Here is an 18,074-nt window from a genome sequence, read left to right as displayed (position 1 = left end):
CAGAGCATTAAAAACACTTTTCTATGGGTTCGAGGGTCGATGTCTCGTGCATGGGTGTGTCTTGCTACAGCCCCATGGGTGAAGCTATACTCACCTGTTCCTTTGTAATATAACCCCCTGCCCTGTTTAGGATAGAATCTTCCATGGAAGTGCCTTGTGTGTGTCCCCTTCTCTTACTGTGCCCTTGGGTGTGGCCTACCCAGGTGTCAGTCAACCTGCTGACAGTGGACATCATGAAGATAGACTCAGCCCCCTGAAACCTGACCCCTTGCCTCATTTGAATAGTTTTTCCTCAATAAAAGGGGTCAGTGTGTGCTCTCGCTCTCTCTCTTTCTGTGGACCCTTAAGGTCAGAGGAGCTGTCACAGCAAACCCAAAGAAAAAGGTATTTGTGTCTCTTGTGTGGTTATTTTGCGCAGCCCAGTTAACCCAATTCAAATGGAGTGACCCCCTGAGCCTTTTAGTCGCTAACAGAAACCCGGCACTTTACCATGAATTTAACCACAGAGAAAACACTGAGGCTATATTATTCATCTGGAATAATATTATTCTCCTGGAAATTTAAAAACTTCTCTTTAAAATAGTAGTCGGGTAAAAGAGAAGAGAAATAAATTGTACATAATTTAGAAATGAATAATGAGAAGATCACATCAATATCTATGGAATGCAGCTGAAGCAGTTCTCAAAGGAACATTTTAAGCCAGGCATGGTAGTGCATGCCTGTAGTCCTAGCAGCACAAGAGGCTGAGGCAGGAGGATCTCGAGTTCAAAGACAGTCTCAGCAAAAGCAAGGCGCTAAGCAACTTGGTGAGAACCTGTCTCTAAATAAAATACAAAAAAAGGCTGGGGATGTGGGTCAGTTTTTTTGAGTGGCCCTTAGTTCAAACCCCACTATCTGCACTGTCCCGCGCCAAAAAAAGGAACATTTTAGTTTTAACAAAATGTTTTAGAATATAAAAAGGCTGAACATAAATCAATAAATAAGTCAACTAAAGAAGACAGAATAATAGCAATATGTATTATAGCAAGGAATTTACACACACACACACAAATTCATAGAGAAGAAAGAAAAAGAGGCATTAATGACAACTGAGATAGCTATCAGTATATTTTATCATACCATCAAATAAGTACTTTTCTTTTCTCTCCTCCCATTCTTGTTCTAAAATATTTTAAATATCTTTAATTATATTTAAATTTTAAAATATTACTTTACACTTCCCTTTTTTCTACCCCCCCCCCCGCCATCTGTTAATTATCACAAGTAGCACACAAAAGATACATAAACCCTGCACTAAATTTAGAACAAAAGAACTAAATCCAGGGCTAAAAGCAATGCTTCAATCTCCAATACTTAGATACATTATGAATCACCATGCTTTTTAGGATCCAATCAAATCTGACAGGATGCATTAATGCTATTAAAAATAATAAGAGAATTTAATTATAATAATCTAAGTCAATACTTCTCAAAATTCTGCCTACAAACAGCCCTTACAATAGATAAAAGTAAACTTGGACTTCTCAGTAATCTTGTACATAAGATTTGTATGAAACAGGCTATTTTAAAACTTGTGGCAAGTAGTTCATTATCATAATAAAACAATGATCTCATAAAATCACTTCATCCTTGTTCTCATCCAGTTTCCTGGATGCTGAGGATAATATAAAAGACACAGAAGTATAATATACTTTTTGTGCATTTATTAGAAATCTTATTTTTTGTAATAACTGTGTATATTTATAAACATATATTTATGAAGTAGAAAGCTGGAGTAAGAATATGAATAGCAGTCACAGTCACACAGACAGAGACGAGCATATATTTAGTCTTTCAAGTTTCAGCTTCCTTGAATAGGGAGAATTTGTTTCATAGTTTTGAGACCTAATCAGTCCCCTAAGCAACTTTAAATATCAATGACACACTTTCATTACCAATATCCATAACTGTCTCCTTTTCATTCTTGCATTTAAAAAACCAACATAATGAAGACTTCAATTAACTTTATATATGCATTCATGGAAGCTTAACAAATAAATCTGAGCAAATCATGTAAATATAACCAAGTAATAGATTTAAATCTCAAAATAAATTCAAGCTGAAATTATATTCTGCCATTCTGAGAGACAATCAAATTTAACTAGAGGATGAAACTGGTAATCCTTCAAAAATTAGGTCTATGAAATAAATATTTTAATGTTTTTAAATTCTTAGTTTTAGATTTATAGTATGTTGTGTGACGTTTAAATGTTCCTCTGTGCCTCTGCAATTCCAGCTTCATGAGTTGAATATTTCTATATACTTTACCTTTTTTGCTATAGAAGAAAGCGGTTCCTTCTTCATACTTCTTAGTAAAAATTCTGGCATGTTATTTTCAATATCCTCACGTGTTCCCTTTTAATGCAACACTGCAGCCAGAAATGAAATAACCTGGGATGAAGGAAATTTTTTTTTAATCATTGTGGATAATGTATTGTGATACAAAATATCACTGATTACATGACTATCCAATTAGTAACAAAGTACATAAAAATAGATTTGTTGAAGGGAAATATAAAATGAAAAACTAGTATTGATTTTCCTCACTTGTATTAATAAACAAGTACATTATAATAGGAAAAAGCATATTGCTATGTCTTCCATGCTAGGTAATACCCACTCAGTGAATATTTTCGTAATTCCATCAGAAAGGACATTACTTTCTTATTTGGTTCTATCCATGAAACAATCTCTTCCTATCCTCTACTAGAATAAACTGAATAAATTCTTCTTTCCTTGTAGAAAAATAACTCCAAAACAAGAGTAATATTTGGCTCATAAATCTGTACACTTTTGTTCATCTAATAAATAAAAGTAGAATGACAGAATGTTATTTTAAGATAATCTAATATAATTCATCAATACAACCACTTTGAATTATAGCTACTACCCAAAAATCAAGTGAGAAAGACAGAAAGATAGAAAAAAGAACACATCATTTCACATACAAGCAGCAAGAAATACTGAATCAATAAGACATTGGCTGGAATTTTAGCTCTGGATATTTGACAGCTACGTGAACATGAACAAGGTAATTAATCTCTCTAAATATTATCTATAAAAATGGCAAAATAATATTGGCATGATTGTTTTAAAGACTAGAGGGAAGGTGTATGAAGGGTCTATATGGGGGAAAGAACTGATCATTACTTAAAAATAAATCATAGAAATATTAAAACTAAAAAAACAAACTGAGAGAATCAGAAAAACCATAGAAAAAGATATTTTAAACATGTAAATACCAATAATCTGAATCACAAATGACAGAAGAATGAATGGCACATGAGAAATATCTGAAGAAATCAAAGTTGAAAATTATCCAAAAAATAAAAAATAAAAAGCATAGATTCAATATCTAATAAGAACACCAAACCAAAGGGGAGCTGGGGACCAATCAAAACAAAAATAAAAAACAAACTTACAGGGGTTGGGATTGTGGCTCAGTGGTGGAGCACCTGCCTGGCTTGTGTGAGGCACTGGGTTCAATCCTCAGCACCACAAAAAGATAAATAAAATTAAGGTATTGTGTCCATCTACAATTAAAATTTATTTTTTAAAAGCCTTACAAATATCCACAATAGGTGCTACACAGAAAAAAATAAATATTAAAAACGGAAGAAAAAACAACTACCTATAAAGCTGCTAATAGGTAGATAAACAGCTGACCCTGCACTAAAAACAATGGAAGACCTACAACACAGAATATTCTCAAAGTTTCATAGAAAATAAAAGCAACCTACATTTTTATACCCTGTAAAAATATTCAAGAATGAAGAGTAAAGATAATTTTATATAACAAAAAACTGGGTCAATTCATCACTAAAAGAGCCACACTAAAGACAGTAACTACAGGCCCCGGTCCACCCCTCCACCCACGGGGCAGACACGGGCCAGAGCCTAGCCTCTGTCACAGGGCCGCCTCTTCCGACCAAAAGACTACCACCACGGGAGCCCAGGCCCAGCTCAGAGCCTTTCACACTGACTTGCGTAGGACCCAGGTCTGGGGTAGGTCTGAGTTCACCTCCCACACACACACATACCTGAGAGCCTAAGCCTAACCCACTTTCATCTTGGGACACTACCGTCATCACCATAGCCTTCCCCAGGCAGTAACCCTAACATTTTGATAGCAGACAGGGCTAGAAGCAGCTGCATCTCAGAGCAGGCATCCCAAAGGAAGTGTGAGGCCCACCCTTTCAGTCCCATCTCTGCTTCCCTCTTGGGGCACCTTAACTGTTATCTTGAGTTACCTCAGCTATTGCCACCACCACCTTTAGATGCAGTAGCATACACTGAGGGACACCAGCAGGGTCTAGAAGCCCCACATCAAGGTGAGGTATACAAGAATATAGGGAAGAAACTGTAATATCTCAGATCCACTCTGCAAGAGAGGAAGACACATAGACAATATGAAAAAAACAAGGGAAGAAAGTGCCCCCAAACAAACCAGGACACTTAATAACAGAACCCATGGACAGTGAAGTTGACGAAATGTCAGAGAAGGAGTTCAGAAGGTTCATAATTAAAATGATCTGTGAATTAAAGAATGACCTAAATGAGCAAATACAGGCAAAAATTGACCACTCCAACAATGAGATAAGAGAGCAAATACAGGTAGCAAAAGATTACTTCAAGAGATAGAGACCCTGAAAAAAAAAAAAAAACAACAAGTCAGAAATCCTTAAAATGAAGGATATAATAAACCAAATTAAAAACTCAATAGAAAGCATAACCAACAAAGTAGATCACTTGGAAGAAAGAACATCAGATAATGAAGACAAAGTATACAATCTGGAAAATAAAGTTGATCACACAGTGAAGAAAGTTAGAAACCATGAAGAGAACATCCAAAAATTACGGGACAGCATCAAAAGACCAAATGTAAGAGTTATTGGGATAGAGGAAGGCACAGAGTTTCAAATCAAAGGAATGCACAATCTCTTTAGTGAGATAATATCAGAAAACTTCCCAAGCATGAAGAACGAATTGCAAAACCAAATACAAGAGGCTTAGAGGACACCAAATGTACAAAATTAGAACAGATCTACACCAAGGCACATTATATGAAAATGCCCAGCATACAGAATAAGGATAGACTCTTAAAGCCACAAGAGAGAGGAATCAGATCACATATAGGGGGAGACCAATTTGTATCTCAGCAGATTTTTCAACCCAGACCCTGAAAGCCAGAAGATCTTGGAACAGCATATACCAAGCTCTGGAAGAAAATGGATGCCAACCCCAAGAATCTTATATCCAGCAAAACAAAATTTTAGATTTGATGATGAAATGAAAACCTTCCATGATAAACAAAAGTTAAAAGAATTTACAACTAGAAAGCCTGCACTACAGAACATCCTCAGCAAAATATTCCAAGAAGAGGAAATAAAAATCAATGATGAAAATCAGCAGAGGGAAGGATTACACTAAAGGAAAATTTAATCAGAGGAGAAACCAAATCACGTTAAATACCAAAATTAAACAAAAATAGCTGGGAATACAAATCATGTCTCAGTAATAACCCTGAATGTTAATGGCCTAAACTCACCAATCAAAAGACACAAACTAGAAGACTGGATCAAAAAAATAAAATTAAAAAAAAGAAAAGATCCAACATTATGCTGCCTCTAAGAGATACGTCTCATAGGAAAAGACATCCACAGACTAGAGGTGAAGGGTTGGGAAAAATCATACTACTCACATGGACTGCGGAAGCAAGCAGGGCTTTCCATTCTCATATCAAATAAAGTAGACTCCAAACTAAAGTCAATCAAAAAGGACAAAGAAGGACACTACATACTGATCAAGGGAACCATACACCAACACCAACAAGACTTAACAATTATAAAATCTATATGCCCCAAACAATGAAGCATCTTACATTCATCAAACAAACTCTTCTCAAGTTCAAGAGTCAAATAAACAACAACACAATAATTTTGAGTGACTTTAACACACCTCTCTCATCACTAGATCGATCTTCCAAACAAAAGCTTAACAAAAAAAAAATAGAACTCAATAATATAATCAATAACTTAGACTTAACTGATGTATATAAAATATTTCATCCTTCAACGAGAGAATACACTTTCTTCTCAGCAACACATGGATCCTTCTGTAAAGTAGACCATATACTATGCCACAAAGCAACTCTAAGCAAATATAGAAAAGTAGAGATACTACCCTGCATTCTATCAGATCATAATGGAATGAAATTAGAAATCAATGATAAAATAAGAAATAAAAGCCACTCCAACACCTGGAGACTAAATAATATGTTAGTGAATGAATAATGGGTTGCAGAAGACATCAAGGAGGAGGTTAAAAAATTTTTAGAGGCGAATGAGAACACAGATACAATGTATTGAAATCTCTGGGACACTATTAAAGCAGTTCTAAGAGGAAAGTTCATTGCATGGAGTTCATTCCTTAAAAGAAGAAAAAGTCAACAAATAAATGACTTAACATTACATCTCAAAGGCCTAGAAAAAGAAGAACAAATCAACACCAAAAGCAGAAAACAGGAAATAATTAAAATCAGAGCTGAAATCAATGAAATTGAAACAAAAGAAACAATCAAAAAATTGACAGAAAAGTTGGTTCTTTGAAAAAATTAAAAAAAAAAAAATTGACAGACCCTTAGCCATGCTAACGAAGAGAAGGAGAGAGAAAACTCAAATTACTAACATACATGATGTAAAAGGAAATATCACAACAGACAGTACAGAAATACAGAAGATAATTAGAAATTATTTTGAAAACTTGTAATCCAATAAAATAGAAAATATTGAAGGCACTGAAAAATTTCTAGAGTCATATAATTTGCCCAAATTGAATCAGGATGATATAAATAATTTAAACAGATCAATTTCAAGTGACGAAATAGAAGTCTACCAACCAAGGAAAGCCCAGGACCAGATGGATACACAGTCAAGTTCCTCAAAACTTTTAAAGAAGAACTAATACCAATACTCTTCAATTTATTTCAGGAAATAGAAAAAAAGGGAGCAATATCACCCTGATTCCAAAACCAGGCAAAGACACATAAAAAAAAGAAAACTTTAGACCAATATCTCTAATGAACATGGATGCAAAAATTCTCAATAAAATTCTGACAAATCAAATACAAAATCATATCAAAAAGATCATGTACCACGATCAAATGGGATTCATCCCAGGGATGCAAGGTTGGTTCAACATACAGAAATCAATAAATGTAATTCACCACATCAATAGACTTAAAGATAAGGATCATATGATCATCTCAGCAGATGCAGAAAAAGCATTTGACAAAACAAAGCACCCCTTTATGTTCAAAACACTAGAAAAATTAGGGATAACAGGAACATATCTCAACATTGTAAAAGCTACTCTTACTCCTTCCTGCCTTCTTTTGATTGATAGATATTTTTTAGAATGGACTAAAGACTCCAATTAAATGTCAGAGATTGTCACAACAGACAAAAGAGCTATGTACAAGAGATACACTTTAGAGACAATGGTAGCTTGAAATAAAGGATTGGGGGAAATACCATTTAAAAGCAAGCATACTGGAGTGAGTATCTTAATATCAAGTGAAGGATATTTCAAAAAGAGTATGGCCAAAAACGTAAGCATATTTCATAATGATAAAGTGGTGAATTCATCAAGACATAAAAGTCATAAAAAAGTAGACCCTAATAACAGAAAGGAAGGTCTTCAAGACCCATATTCAAGTGAAATCAGCAAGAGGAAAAATAATGGATAGAATGAATGACTCTCTTTTATTAATACACACATTCATGAAAATTATAGCTTGTTCAACAAAATAAAAATAGCTGTACTTATAAGAATTAAAAAATTTTGTGCATCATAAAACAGTGTTAAGAAAATGAAGATACAACCTAAAGAATGGGAAAAAAATATTTATAAATCATATTCTATAAGGGTTTAATATCTAAGATATTTAAAGAATTCTTATAATTCAATAATAAAAAAGACAACCCAACTAAAAAGCAGACAAAAGATTTAAAATATTTATTTCTCCAAAGAAAATATACAAATGGCCAAAATGCACATAAAAGACATTCAACATCATACAGCATTAGAGAAATGCAAATTGAATTCATCATGAGATATCACTTTATAAATACTAGGCTATAATGAAAAACATTATAAAATTTATGAGACGGAGAAACAGGAAACCTTGTGCATTGTTGGTGGGAATGTAAAATGGTATAGGCACTGTGGAAAATGGTATGATTAGTTCCTCAAGGCAAAAAAAAAAAAATTGAATTATCAGATGACCCAGTAACTCCACTCTAAGGAATTCCACTACAAAAACTGCATACAAGAGAAATGAAAACACATGTCTATATAGAACCTGTCCATTAATGTTTATAGAAGAAATATTCATAATAGTCAAAATGTCCACCAAAGGATAAAAAGATAAATTGTGTTACATATATACAATGCAATATTTTTCAGCCATATAAAGGAAGCAGGATACAACTTGAATGAGACTTGAAAACACTACCATAAGTGAAAGAAATCAGTCACAAAATGTCATATATTGCATGATTTCTTTTATATGAAATATTCAGAAGAGGCAAATCCATGGAGACAGGAAAATCTACGGCTGCTATGGGATGAGGGAAGGGAGAAATAAAAAAATTGTTACACAATGGATATGGGTGTACGATGAAAAAGTTTGGAAAACTAGAGAGAAGTGGGAGCTGCACAGCATTATAAGTGCACTGAATTGTATAGTTTAAAATGGTAATTTATGTTATGTGTATTTCACCTAATAAAAAAATTATAGCTTACATTTTTATAAGAACTCATTGTGTACAATGGCATCATCAAAGTTATTTTTGTTCTTTGAAAAAGCAAAAAAAAAGTATATAATGTGTTTTAGTACATATCAATAATCCAATAACCAGTAGCTATTTTTGTAGTATCATTCCTTTAAAGTAAGGAAACTTGGTTCCCTATACATAATCTTAAGTGTTATAATATAGTAGATTTTGAGGAAATTATGCTGTCAAAAAGATTACAAAATAATAATATACCAAGAATGGTCAAATCTTATCCTGAGCCTTAAAAGTCTAACAAAATTTGCATTTTAATTTGCAAGAGTTACAGCAAAACTTCAGAGTTTGACCAACCAGCTTTATACTATTTATGTGACCATGAGCAATTTATACAACTGCTCTATAAATTTTACTTTCTCATCAATAAAATAAAGGCAATAATACCTAATTAATACAAATGTTCAATGAAAAATGTCCATTAAAAAGCCTGGCACATAATTAAATAAAAGTGATAACCACAGAACCATACTATTACCCAATTCAATCTAAAATTCATTAATGCTTTAATAAAACTGTATTTACTCCCTACTACATGACAGGCACTGTGTTAGGTGCTGGAAAAGTCTAGACGATAGGTATTCTGATCGATTCAGTAATGTGAAATTCAGTTGATTGAGGGGTTAGGGACAAAAGGGTGGTGAGAATATACACTGAAGGGGCATGGGTAGGAAAAAGTAAACAAAAGAATACAAAATAAACATCTATTAAATAATTCAGGGATTAGATTAATGTGAACAAACTGGCTTACATAAATTAAAGGAGGCAAATAACCTTATTTAAGCATTAGACAATTTAAATATTTTTAATATCACCTAAGTAAAAGATCTTTGATACATGCTCAGAATTTACACTTTGTAAGTATTTGAATCAGTTAAGCTTAAAGTTTTATATTCAAAATTTTATATTCAAAAATAAGTAACTGAAGCTTAGAACTGATTGAATTTCTTCATATAAATATTCATAACATTTTGGACTCCGACAACATCTTGGAATATAATTAAACACTGAATCACAGTCAATGTGTAATGAAAAGTTCAGGTAACCAGGGTATTGACTGGAAGGGGACATAAGTAAATTTTGTAGAATGAAAGAATCATTCTGTATCTTGATCAACATATTGATTACCAGACATATACACTTCAAAACTCCTTGAACAGTATGTTGAAGATATTTCCTTTTCATGATTTGTAATCATATTTTAATTAAATACAGGCACCCACATAAACACACGTACATTGAAATATATGTGAATGATATATGCATTAAAAAGTATATATATATTAACTCCTTATATATATTCACTTTAATCTTAGGCAACTATTCCTCAGAGGCTACTTAAAAGTATTGAACTCTAGTTAATGAAATATATACTTAAGTGTTTGTGGATATAATATACAGATGTCTGCCACTTTAAAATGTAGCAAAAGATAGATTGATGGATGGATAGGTATGTGATAAAACCATGAGGAATGAAATGTTAACAAAATCTAGGTAGCTGATATATAGCTTTTCATTGCACAATTCTTTTAACTCTTCTTTTTGTTTGAAAAGTTTGATAAGATGTTGGGGGAAAAAAATCAGTTTAGAACCTTTGACAACATAGAAAAAAAGCTGATTATTATAAAATAGTAGTGATCATGCAACTCTACTTTTTGTTAATTTCTATATGTGTATGTGTACATATATTTATGTATGTTACATATTCAACTATTCCCTCTTAACTAGAACCTTTCAATTCACTTAAAAAATACTTAAGAATGTCTGATCCACAAAGAAGAAACTCCCTTAAAATCCCACACCACTTCCTTCAACTGCTACTAGGTCACTCCTGTCCCCTTCCAAAGTCACATTTCTTTTTATTCTTATTTGTTCTCTTTAGTTATACATGACAGTAGAATGTATTCTGACATCGTATGTACATGGAGCATAACTTCCCTTTCTTGTGGTTGTACATGATGTGGAATTCACTGGTCATGTATTCATATATGAATATAGGAAATTGATGTCAATTCATTCTGCTCTCTTTCCCATTCCCATTCCCCCTCCTGTGCCTCCATTCCCCCCTGTTCAATCTGGTGAACGTCCTGTCACTTCTCCCCACATACCCCATTGTGAGTCAGCATCCGCATATCAGAGAGAACATTCAGCCTTTGTTTTGGGGGGATTGGCTTATTTCACTTAACACGATAGTCTCTAGTTCCATCCATCTCCTAGCAAATGCCATAATTTCATTCCTCTTTATGGCTGAGTAATATTCCATTGTGTATATGTACCACATTTTCTTTATCCATTCATCTGTTAAGGGCACTTAGGTTGGTTCCATAGCTTAACTATTGTGAATTGAGCTGCTATAAACACTGATGTGGCTGTGACACTATAGTACACAAAGTCACATTTCTTAAAGAGGTAAGTACACTTCTCCTTTCCATGTTTTCATTTACTCAATATAAAACTAACACAAACTCCAGCAAAATGGCTTTTGCTGAAGATACTAATGACTTCTTTGTCACCACACCAAATGGACATTTTTCAATCCTCACCCCTGGTGGAATACAAAATATCAAATTTGTCTACTCTTAAATTTAAAATAAGGGAAAGACACTATTTGGTATGTAAAACAAGCTTTAGAAAAAAGCTGGGTGCCTATAGTTTCAACTACTCAGAGGGCTGAGGCAGGAGGATTGCTTCGACCCAGGAGTTCTAGAATAACCTGGAGAATGTAGTGATATCTCATCTCAAAAAAAAGTTTAATTTCATTATATGACCAAGTTTGAAAATAAAAAGGAGAAAACATAGAGGCTAAAATTATGAAAAGGGACCAGGGGATGAAGAAGAAAAGAAGACAGAACCATAGTTAAAATAGTAAATGCCGCTGGTCTATTTTCATTACCCAATTCTATAGTATTTTGAAATTTGAATGAACTCATAAACTATTGTCCACATTTCTTCAATTGGCTCAATCTATATCTATATCTAATCTATATCTATAGAAGCTCTGCTAAATGGCCTATTTATGTAGAAATTATTCTCCAAGTTACAACAATAATCAAAGAAGTGAGTCCCAAAGGATCAGACAAATCCAGCCTGGTATCAAATCAGTACAAAAACTATTTCCTAAGACTTTCATGGCACAGAGTACATAACACAGCAGCTCAAAGCCTTCCAAGGAAACCAGCAACTCTGCAGTAAGATCAGCCGTTAAAAATAATCCTGTAAAATGGAAAATAAAGGGAATTTCTTTGTAAACAGGGCCTTGGGCATGAAAGATGAGCTTCTAATTTGAGGCTAAATGTGCACAATTTGAATTGTATTCATTTTAGATGGTCATTTTTTATAATACTGTCACGTTTCTGATTTTGAAGATACACACGCATTGATTAGTCAAAGAATAGTAAAGAACATTCTAGTACATGCAAAACAGTACAAGTATATGTAAAGTTAGTCATACCAGAGCTTTCTTTATTTTCCTTTAGAACTTCTCCACTTATCTTGGTCACATCCCGAAGGTTCCTTTCTTTATTCTTGTCATCTACCCTCCCAAGCAAACAAATTCACTCATCCCACAAACAACTCAGCACCTCCCGTGTGGAGGCCTAAACCACCTTCATTGCCTGGGTGTAAAGAAACACAGAGAATAGCTAAAAGCAAACATGCTATGAATATTGGAGGATTTTATTTTAGCCTACCTTTTCACACCAAAACCTCATACACAGTAGCATGACTAGGCTGTTTTTAAATGTTAAATTGAGTTTTTCACTTACCTTTAAGCTCCACTAACCAATGGAAGTATCACTGAATAAAATAGCATAACTTCAATTAGGAAGGAAACACAGAAGGCCTTCATCACAATCTAGACAGACACTTCTGAAAACCCAGGGTGACTGTTCAGCATAAAGTCTAGATTTAAAACTCGAATCCTTTTGGATCACAGACCTCTTTGAACATCTAAGTTAAGGAGCCTGTGGCAGGCAGCTTCTGATAGAGTTCCCAGCAATCCTCACTTCTCTGTATTCACAACCTTCCTCTAGTTGAGCTTGAAGTGGTGTTAGCAACTTTCTTCCAGTGAACAGAAAGTGGCAAAAGGAGGGGACAACGTTTTTGTAATTAGGTTACAAGACCGTGACTTCCATTTCCTAGCACTCTCTCTTGCTCTATTACTTGCTTTTCCTGATAAAGCAAGCTATGTGTTGTGAGATGTTCCATAACAAGGTCCAAGCATCAAAGAAGCATGGGAGGCGTGAGTCCCACAAGCCACAGGGAACCAAATCCTACCAACACCCATGTGAGCTAGGAAGCGCATCCTCCCAGGTCAACATGAGACAGCAGCCCGCAAGAGGCAGAGCCAGAGGGCCCAGCTAAGAGGCACACAGACTCCTGACCCACAGAAACTATGAGGTGATAAATGTGTATTGTTTTAAGCTGCTGAATTTGGGGATAATTTGGTTTACACCAACATAAAACTAACAAAATTCCCTCTATAGAAAAGTACACAATATACAAACTCCAGTATACATTTAAGGGAATGTTCATCAATTGAATACCTAAGTAGTTCAGGCATTACAGATCAGGAAACTTCTGATATGAGAAACTCAAAATGATATGCATAAAAGACCTGTAGGAGATCATGCCATGTCCTATACCAAAGTAGAATACTTTCCTTCCTAAAGTATTATTAAGAAAGTTTATATTAAATATAATTGATATCATAATATAAATATTAATATATATCAATATATATTAGTATATACTAATTTATATAAATATAATGTAAATATTACCACAGGTAAAATAATACCAAAGTCAAGTAATGCCAAAACGTAATATATTTCAAAGGTACTAAATAGGTATTGAAGATAAAACAGACAGTCAATTTTGAGATTTTTCTGTCCAGTTGGTGAGACAAAAACAAACACACACACATGTACACACACAAATATCCATCATAATGGTAGTACAAATAGAGATTTGCTCACAGAATCCACTCCTGTACATAATACAATGACATTATTGAAGTTTAATTATAAACTAACTAGAATAAATACCTGAACTGTTTTTCCAAGTCCCATGTCATCACCCAGAATACACCCTCTTCCTTGGATGTAGTGTCCATAGAGAAACTGAGCTCCTTCCCTTTGGTAGTCTCTCAAATACCTATTAATAGTATAAGGAATAGAGTCTCCATCTTCAGATAATTTAAAGGCATTAGCAGATGATGGAAATTTTCGGTCTGGGAAAAATGGTTTTTCCAAATCTTCATCATCAAATATAAAACTCCTGGGGCAAACTTTAGCAGATTTTACTTCTTGAAGTCTTTTAAGAGGTATTTTCCTTTCTTGAAAATCTGAATATAAGACAACAGCAAATGACTTGCCATTTTCATCCACTGTAATAGATTTTATGCTTGCTTCACAAAGTTTTTCATCATGTGGAGAAGGAGCAAGACATCTTTCTCCTGGAAGCCACCTGTCTACAATAATAAAGAAAAGAAAATTTTCAGATCTAGCTTATAAATAACATCTTATCCATTACCATGAGAAAAAAAATGAATCCAAAAATCTTTTTAAATTAACTGAGACAAAGTAAAATATATTTATGTGTAGATATTTTCCTAAAATATAATATCAGATGTCCTATAATAAACAAAGGGCATATAATTCACTTCCTGTCACTCTTATCCTGGTGATATGCCATAATCCCCCTGGTGATTCTGATTCAGTACATATGGGTCATGGGCATCTGGTTTTATTATTTTGTTTCATTGTTATTGTTGAATTCAAATATGAGACTGATGCTCAGCCAGGGTGAACCACTGATTTAACTACTCCTACTGACTCACGAACATTATATATTATTCATGATATGACAAAGTTAAGATTGAGTAGGACTTGGTAAAAAGTAAGCTAAATCCTTTGGACAGCAATGTTTCTGTGGTTCATCTGTCTGCATTTTTTTAAATAATTCCCACCTCCTTTCTCTGGAGACAGGTGCTTTTTTTTCATGGTCAATATTGCTGCTTCTAAACCACTGTTCCAATTGGTATTCATCTAGACAAGGGAAACTCCAATTACAGGGTGATGTCACAGCTTTGTCACAACCTTTTCCCTTCTAGGTTTCAAATAGTAAGGTTTTTAGGAAATGAATTCTAAGTTCTCTAAGACCCTATTGTTCTTTGAGGAGTCTGATCTCTATATTTGTGAACTTATCCTGTGCCGAACTGTTTATTTTCCATCCTGAAGATACAACACTGTCAATGGAGAGGAGTTCTTGATAAAGTATATTATTAGTACAATTTGAAAGGTGCCAAATAGAGGAAGCTAAGTAAAAATTTTTCCAAATGGAATTTCTACGGCAAGAATCCAAAGTATTATATGACTATGATCACAAGAATATTAAGAATTATTTTTCTTACACATTTCTCATTAAGATAAGTAGTTTCCTAGAGTCTTCCTAATGATCTCTAATTAGATTTTCATAACATCCATGATTATAATATGACGTTTATATTGTCTTAAGCAAGAATAACTCCTTAGGATATTTTTCACCAATTGTTCCTCAAAAGTAAAGCCATAATTCCCATTAATTTTGGTGAGGAGGTTTTATCACAGCAATCATAAGTAAGCAGGAAAAAAACCCCATTTCTACTAATCTTTCAATCCAAACTGAGAACTGTTACACTATTCTGAAAGACAGAGTTTTAATGTGAAATTAACACTCTGATCTACTATAAGAGTAAAATAGCAAATGGGTCAGTGGGTCTTGTTTTAACAATAGTGCTGTTTGAGAATTAAAACCTAGAGTTACCCTTCCTACAACTCTTAACACATTGATTGATGTAGGTTGTCTACCTAGCAAATGTCTTCTCCTTTTTAAGACTTAATTCTTTATCTATTGTTCAACATATGATTGAAGCACCAATTATTCACTAGACATTGTATCTTACAATGGGTATAAAACAGAGAAAAATTAATGTAAAAAATGATGACTTGTCTTTCTGCATCTGATTAACTGGGACCATTTATAATTAACTTTTCAAGGTAGAAAACAATTAGTCAACCCTTAATCCTCTTTTTATATTACTCCCATATCCAATCCATCAGAATCTTTCTGGTTCTATTTCAAAAATATCACTTTCCTCCATGCCACCATCACTCTAAAGCAAATACTAGCCAATTGTAATATCTGTAATAAGTCAGATATTAGCTATTTTTTGCTAACTCTAAGTTTTGTAGGCCATACATTCTTTAGTCACTGTAAGGCAAAAACAACTGCAGATAATAAACAAATGGGGCTGAGTTCTAATAAAACTTTATTTACAAAAGGAAGTATCAGACTAGATTTGGTCTGTGAGTGGGCAGTAGCTTGGTGACCTTTGCCCTAATGCACATCACTATCACCTTAGCAACCTAAGCAACATCCTGTCTCAACATGAAATTTCAAAGAAAAAAAAAGGGAAAGGGGTCTAAGAAGTGTGTCCCAAGTGGTTCAGCATGTGCAAAAAAAAAAAAAAAAAAAAAAAAAAAAACGTGAAGGGCATCACATAAGGGTATCTTTCTGCTTCCTGAGTTTGGATAATTTCTAGAACTAAACAGATAGGGTCTGAGCTAGGGAGGAATCTCTCACTATCCAGACTCCAGAACAAACTGCTTCAATTGGGAGGATTTCCTGTTGGACTGAATGGAGGACTGAAAGTAATGCTAGACCATGATCTGTTCTCTCGCCCTCTTTGATTCACCCTCCTTGCTACTGGAATATGACAAGCAGGCTCCCACCCCTGGGCCCCTAAGCTTTCTGTTCCTAAGCTTTCTGTTCCTTCCACTGGCACTTTCCCTAAATAGCCAAGTGACTAGATTTCACTGCAAATGAGCATCCCAGTGACCATCTCTGCTCAGCAGCTTCAACTGTTTGCTTTTACCTGCAGACTCCTATAGGCACACGTGTATACATACTAGAGGACCCTGAAGGACAATGTCAACAATCCCAGTCCTCAGAGTTCAGGCTGGCACTGTCCTTCCTGAGACTTACCCCTCAATTCCTCATCTATTTAATGAGATAAACACCTTACTCAACGGAAAAGCGAGTCGATAAACAATCAGAAAAAACACTCAATATGTGGTAAGCTACTAATTCAGGGACAAGAATACCTCCCCAACGACTTGTGGCAGCATATAAACCCCTGCCTCAACACAGCACGTATTAAAACTGTGCACTAAAAGTAAGCGAACTAAACAAATATCGCAACCTTCGCCCCTCTCCTTAATGACCCCCCTGCCGGGCACGGGGCGTACACTGATGAAGAATGACGTCTAGGCACCACGTGGGCAATCGCATAAAGCTCTGCAGAAACCCGTCTAATTTAACAATCACAAAAACTCGGCACTGACGCCAAGTTCACAGACGGGGACACTGCGCCAGGTGGCTCGGCAGTGCTACAGGGAGTCTGACTGCAGAGGCCAGGTCCACCACCCTGAATCGCTGAATGGGTCCCAGCCCTAAAGGGGTTCGGACTGGCAGCTGTCACTCCAGGGAGCAAAGCGCTCCGCTTCGGCCGGGGGGCGCGGGCGCGACGCCGCAGGCAGGTGTCCGCCGCGGCAAGCGCGGAGCCCATACTTTTGCGGGCGGATTCCACGCGCGACCTCAGGGCCTCCAGATCCATCGGGCCGAGGGGCGGGGCCGGGCAGCCCAGCGGCACCGAACCCCTGGCGGGCGGGCGGGCCAGCTGCGGCCCACGCCACCGCCAGCCGCGCTGGGCGCATCGCCCCCAAGCCCCTCGCGGGGCCGGGAGAGGGTCAGAAGGCCCAGCCGAGCGGGTCGGCGGCGTCCGAGCCGGGGCACTGGGTGAGGCTGACGAGGTGGCGCTCCCCTCGTCGACGCGGGCCCCGCCGACGGTGGGGAACCGGAGGCGGGCACTAGGTCCCAGCTAATCTCCCCCTCAGGGTCGGGCTTCCCTCCACAGCCCACCGCCACTTCCAAGCCGGACTGAGGAAATCCCGCGAGAATGGACTCTCGAGCTGTCACCAGAGTATCGCGAGAAGAAGACCTTGGCTCCTGTGGGCGGGGCCAACCTCCGGACGTCCTCTCCCCAGGAGACGCCGATCCGAAAAGCCCGCGGGAACTGCAACTATCGCTGGGTTTGCAGTCGCTCTCCGGGCTGAGCCGGCTTTTGCTGCTGAAAGGAAGTGGAAA

General features: G+C 36.0%; 1 protein-coding gene across 1 annotated transcript in view; it reads right to left on the bottom strand.

Annotated features, from left to right (window-relative positions):
• LOC308631617 (DNA excision repair protein ERCC-6-like 2) overlaps positions 1-17,849 on the bottom strand; it is a gene marked incomplete at its 3' end in the record, with an annotated part of 87,033 nt that extends 69,184 nt beyond the window's left edge. Inside the window, 4 exon segments of the mRNA XM_081263000.1 lie at positions 2,308-2,397; positions 2,401-2,430; positions 13,934-14,358; positions 17,177-17,849. Of these exon segments, the coding sequence (XP_081119126.1) occupies positions 2,308-2,397; positions 2,401-2,430; positions 13,934-14,358; positions 17,177-17,219 (588 nt within the window). The 5' untranslated portion in view covers positions 17,220-17,849.
• Between the last annotated feature and the right edge of the window lie 225 nt (positions 17,850-18,074).

Source organism: Spermophilus citellus (assembly GCF_964194105.1).
Source record: "Spermophilus citellus genome assembly, chromosome: 12".
In the NCBI taxonomy this organism is placed as follows: Eukaryota; Metazoa; Chordata; class Mammalia; order Rodentia; family Sciuridae; genus Spermophilus; species Spermophilus citellus.
This window is presented reverse-complemented; position numbering and strand designations above follow the sequence as displayed.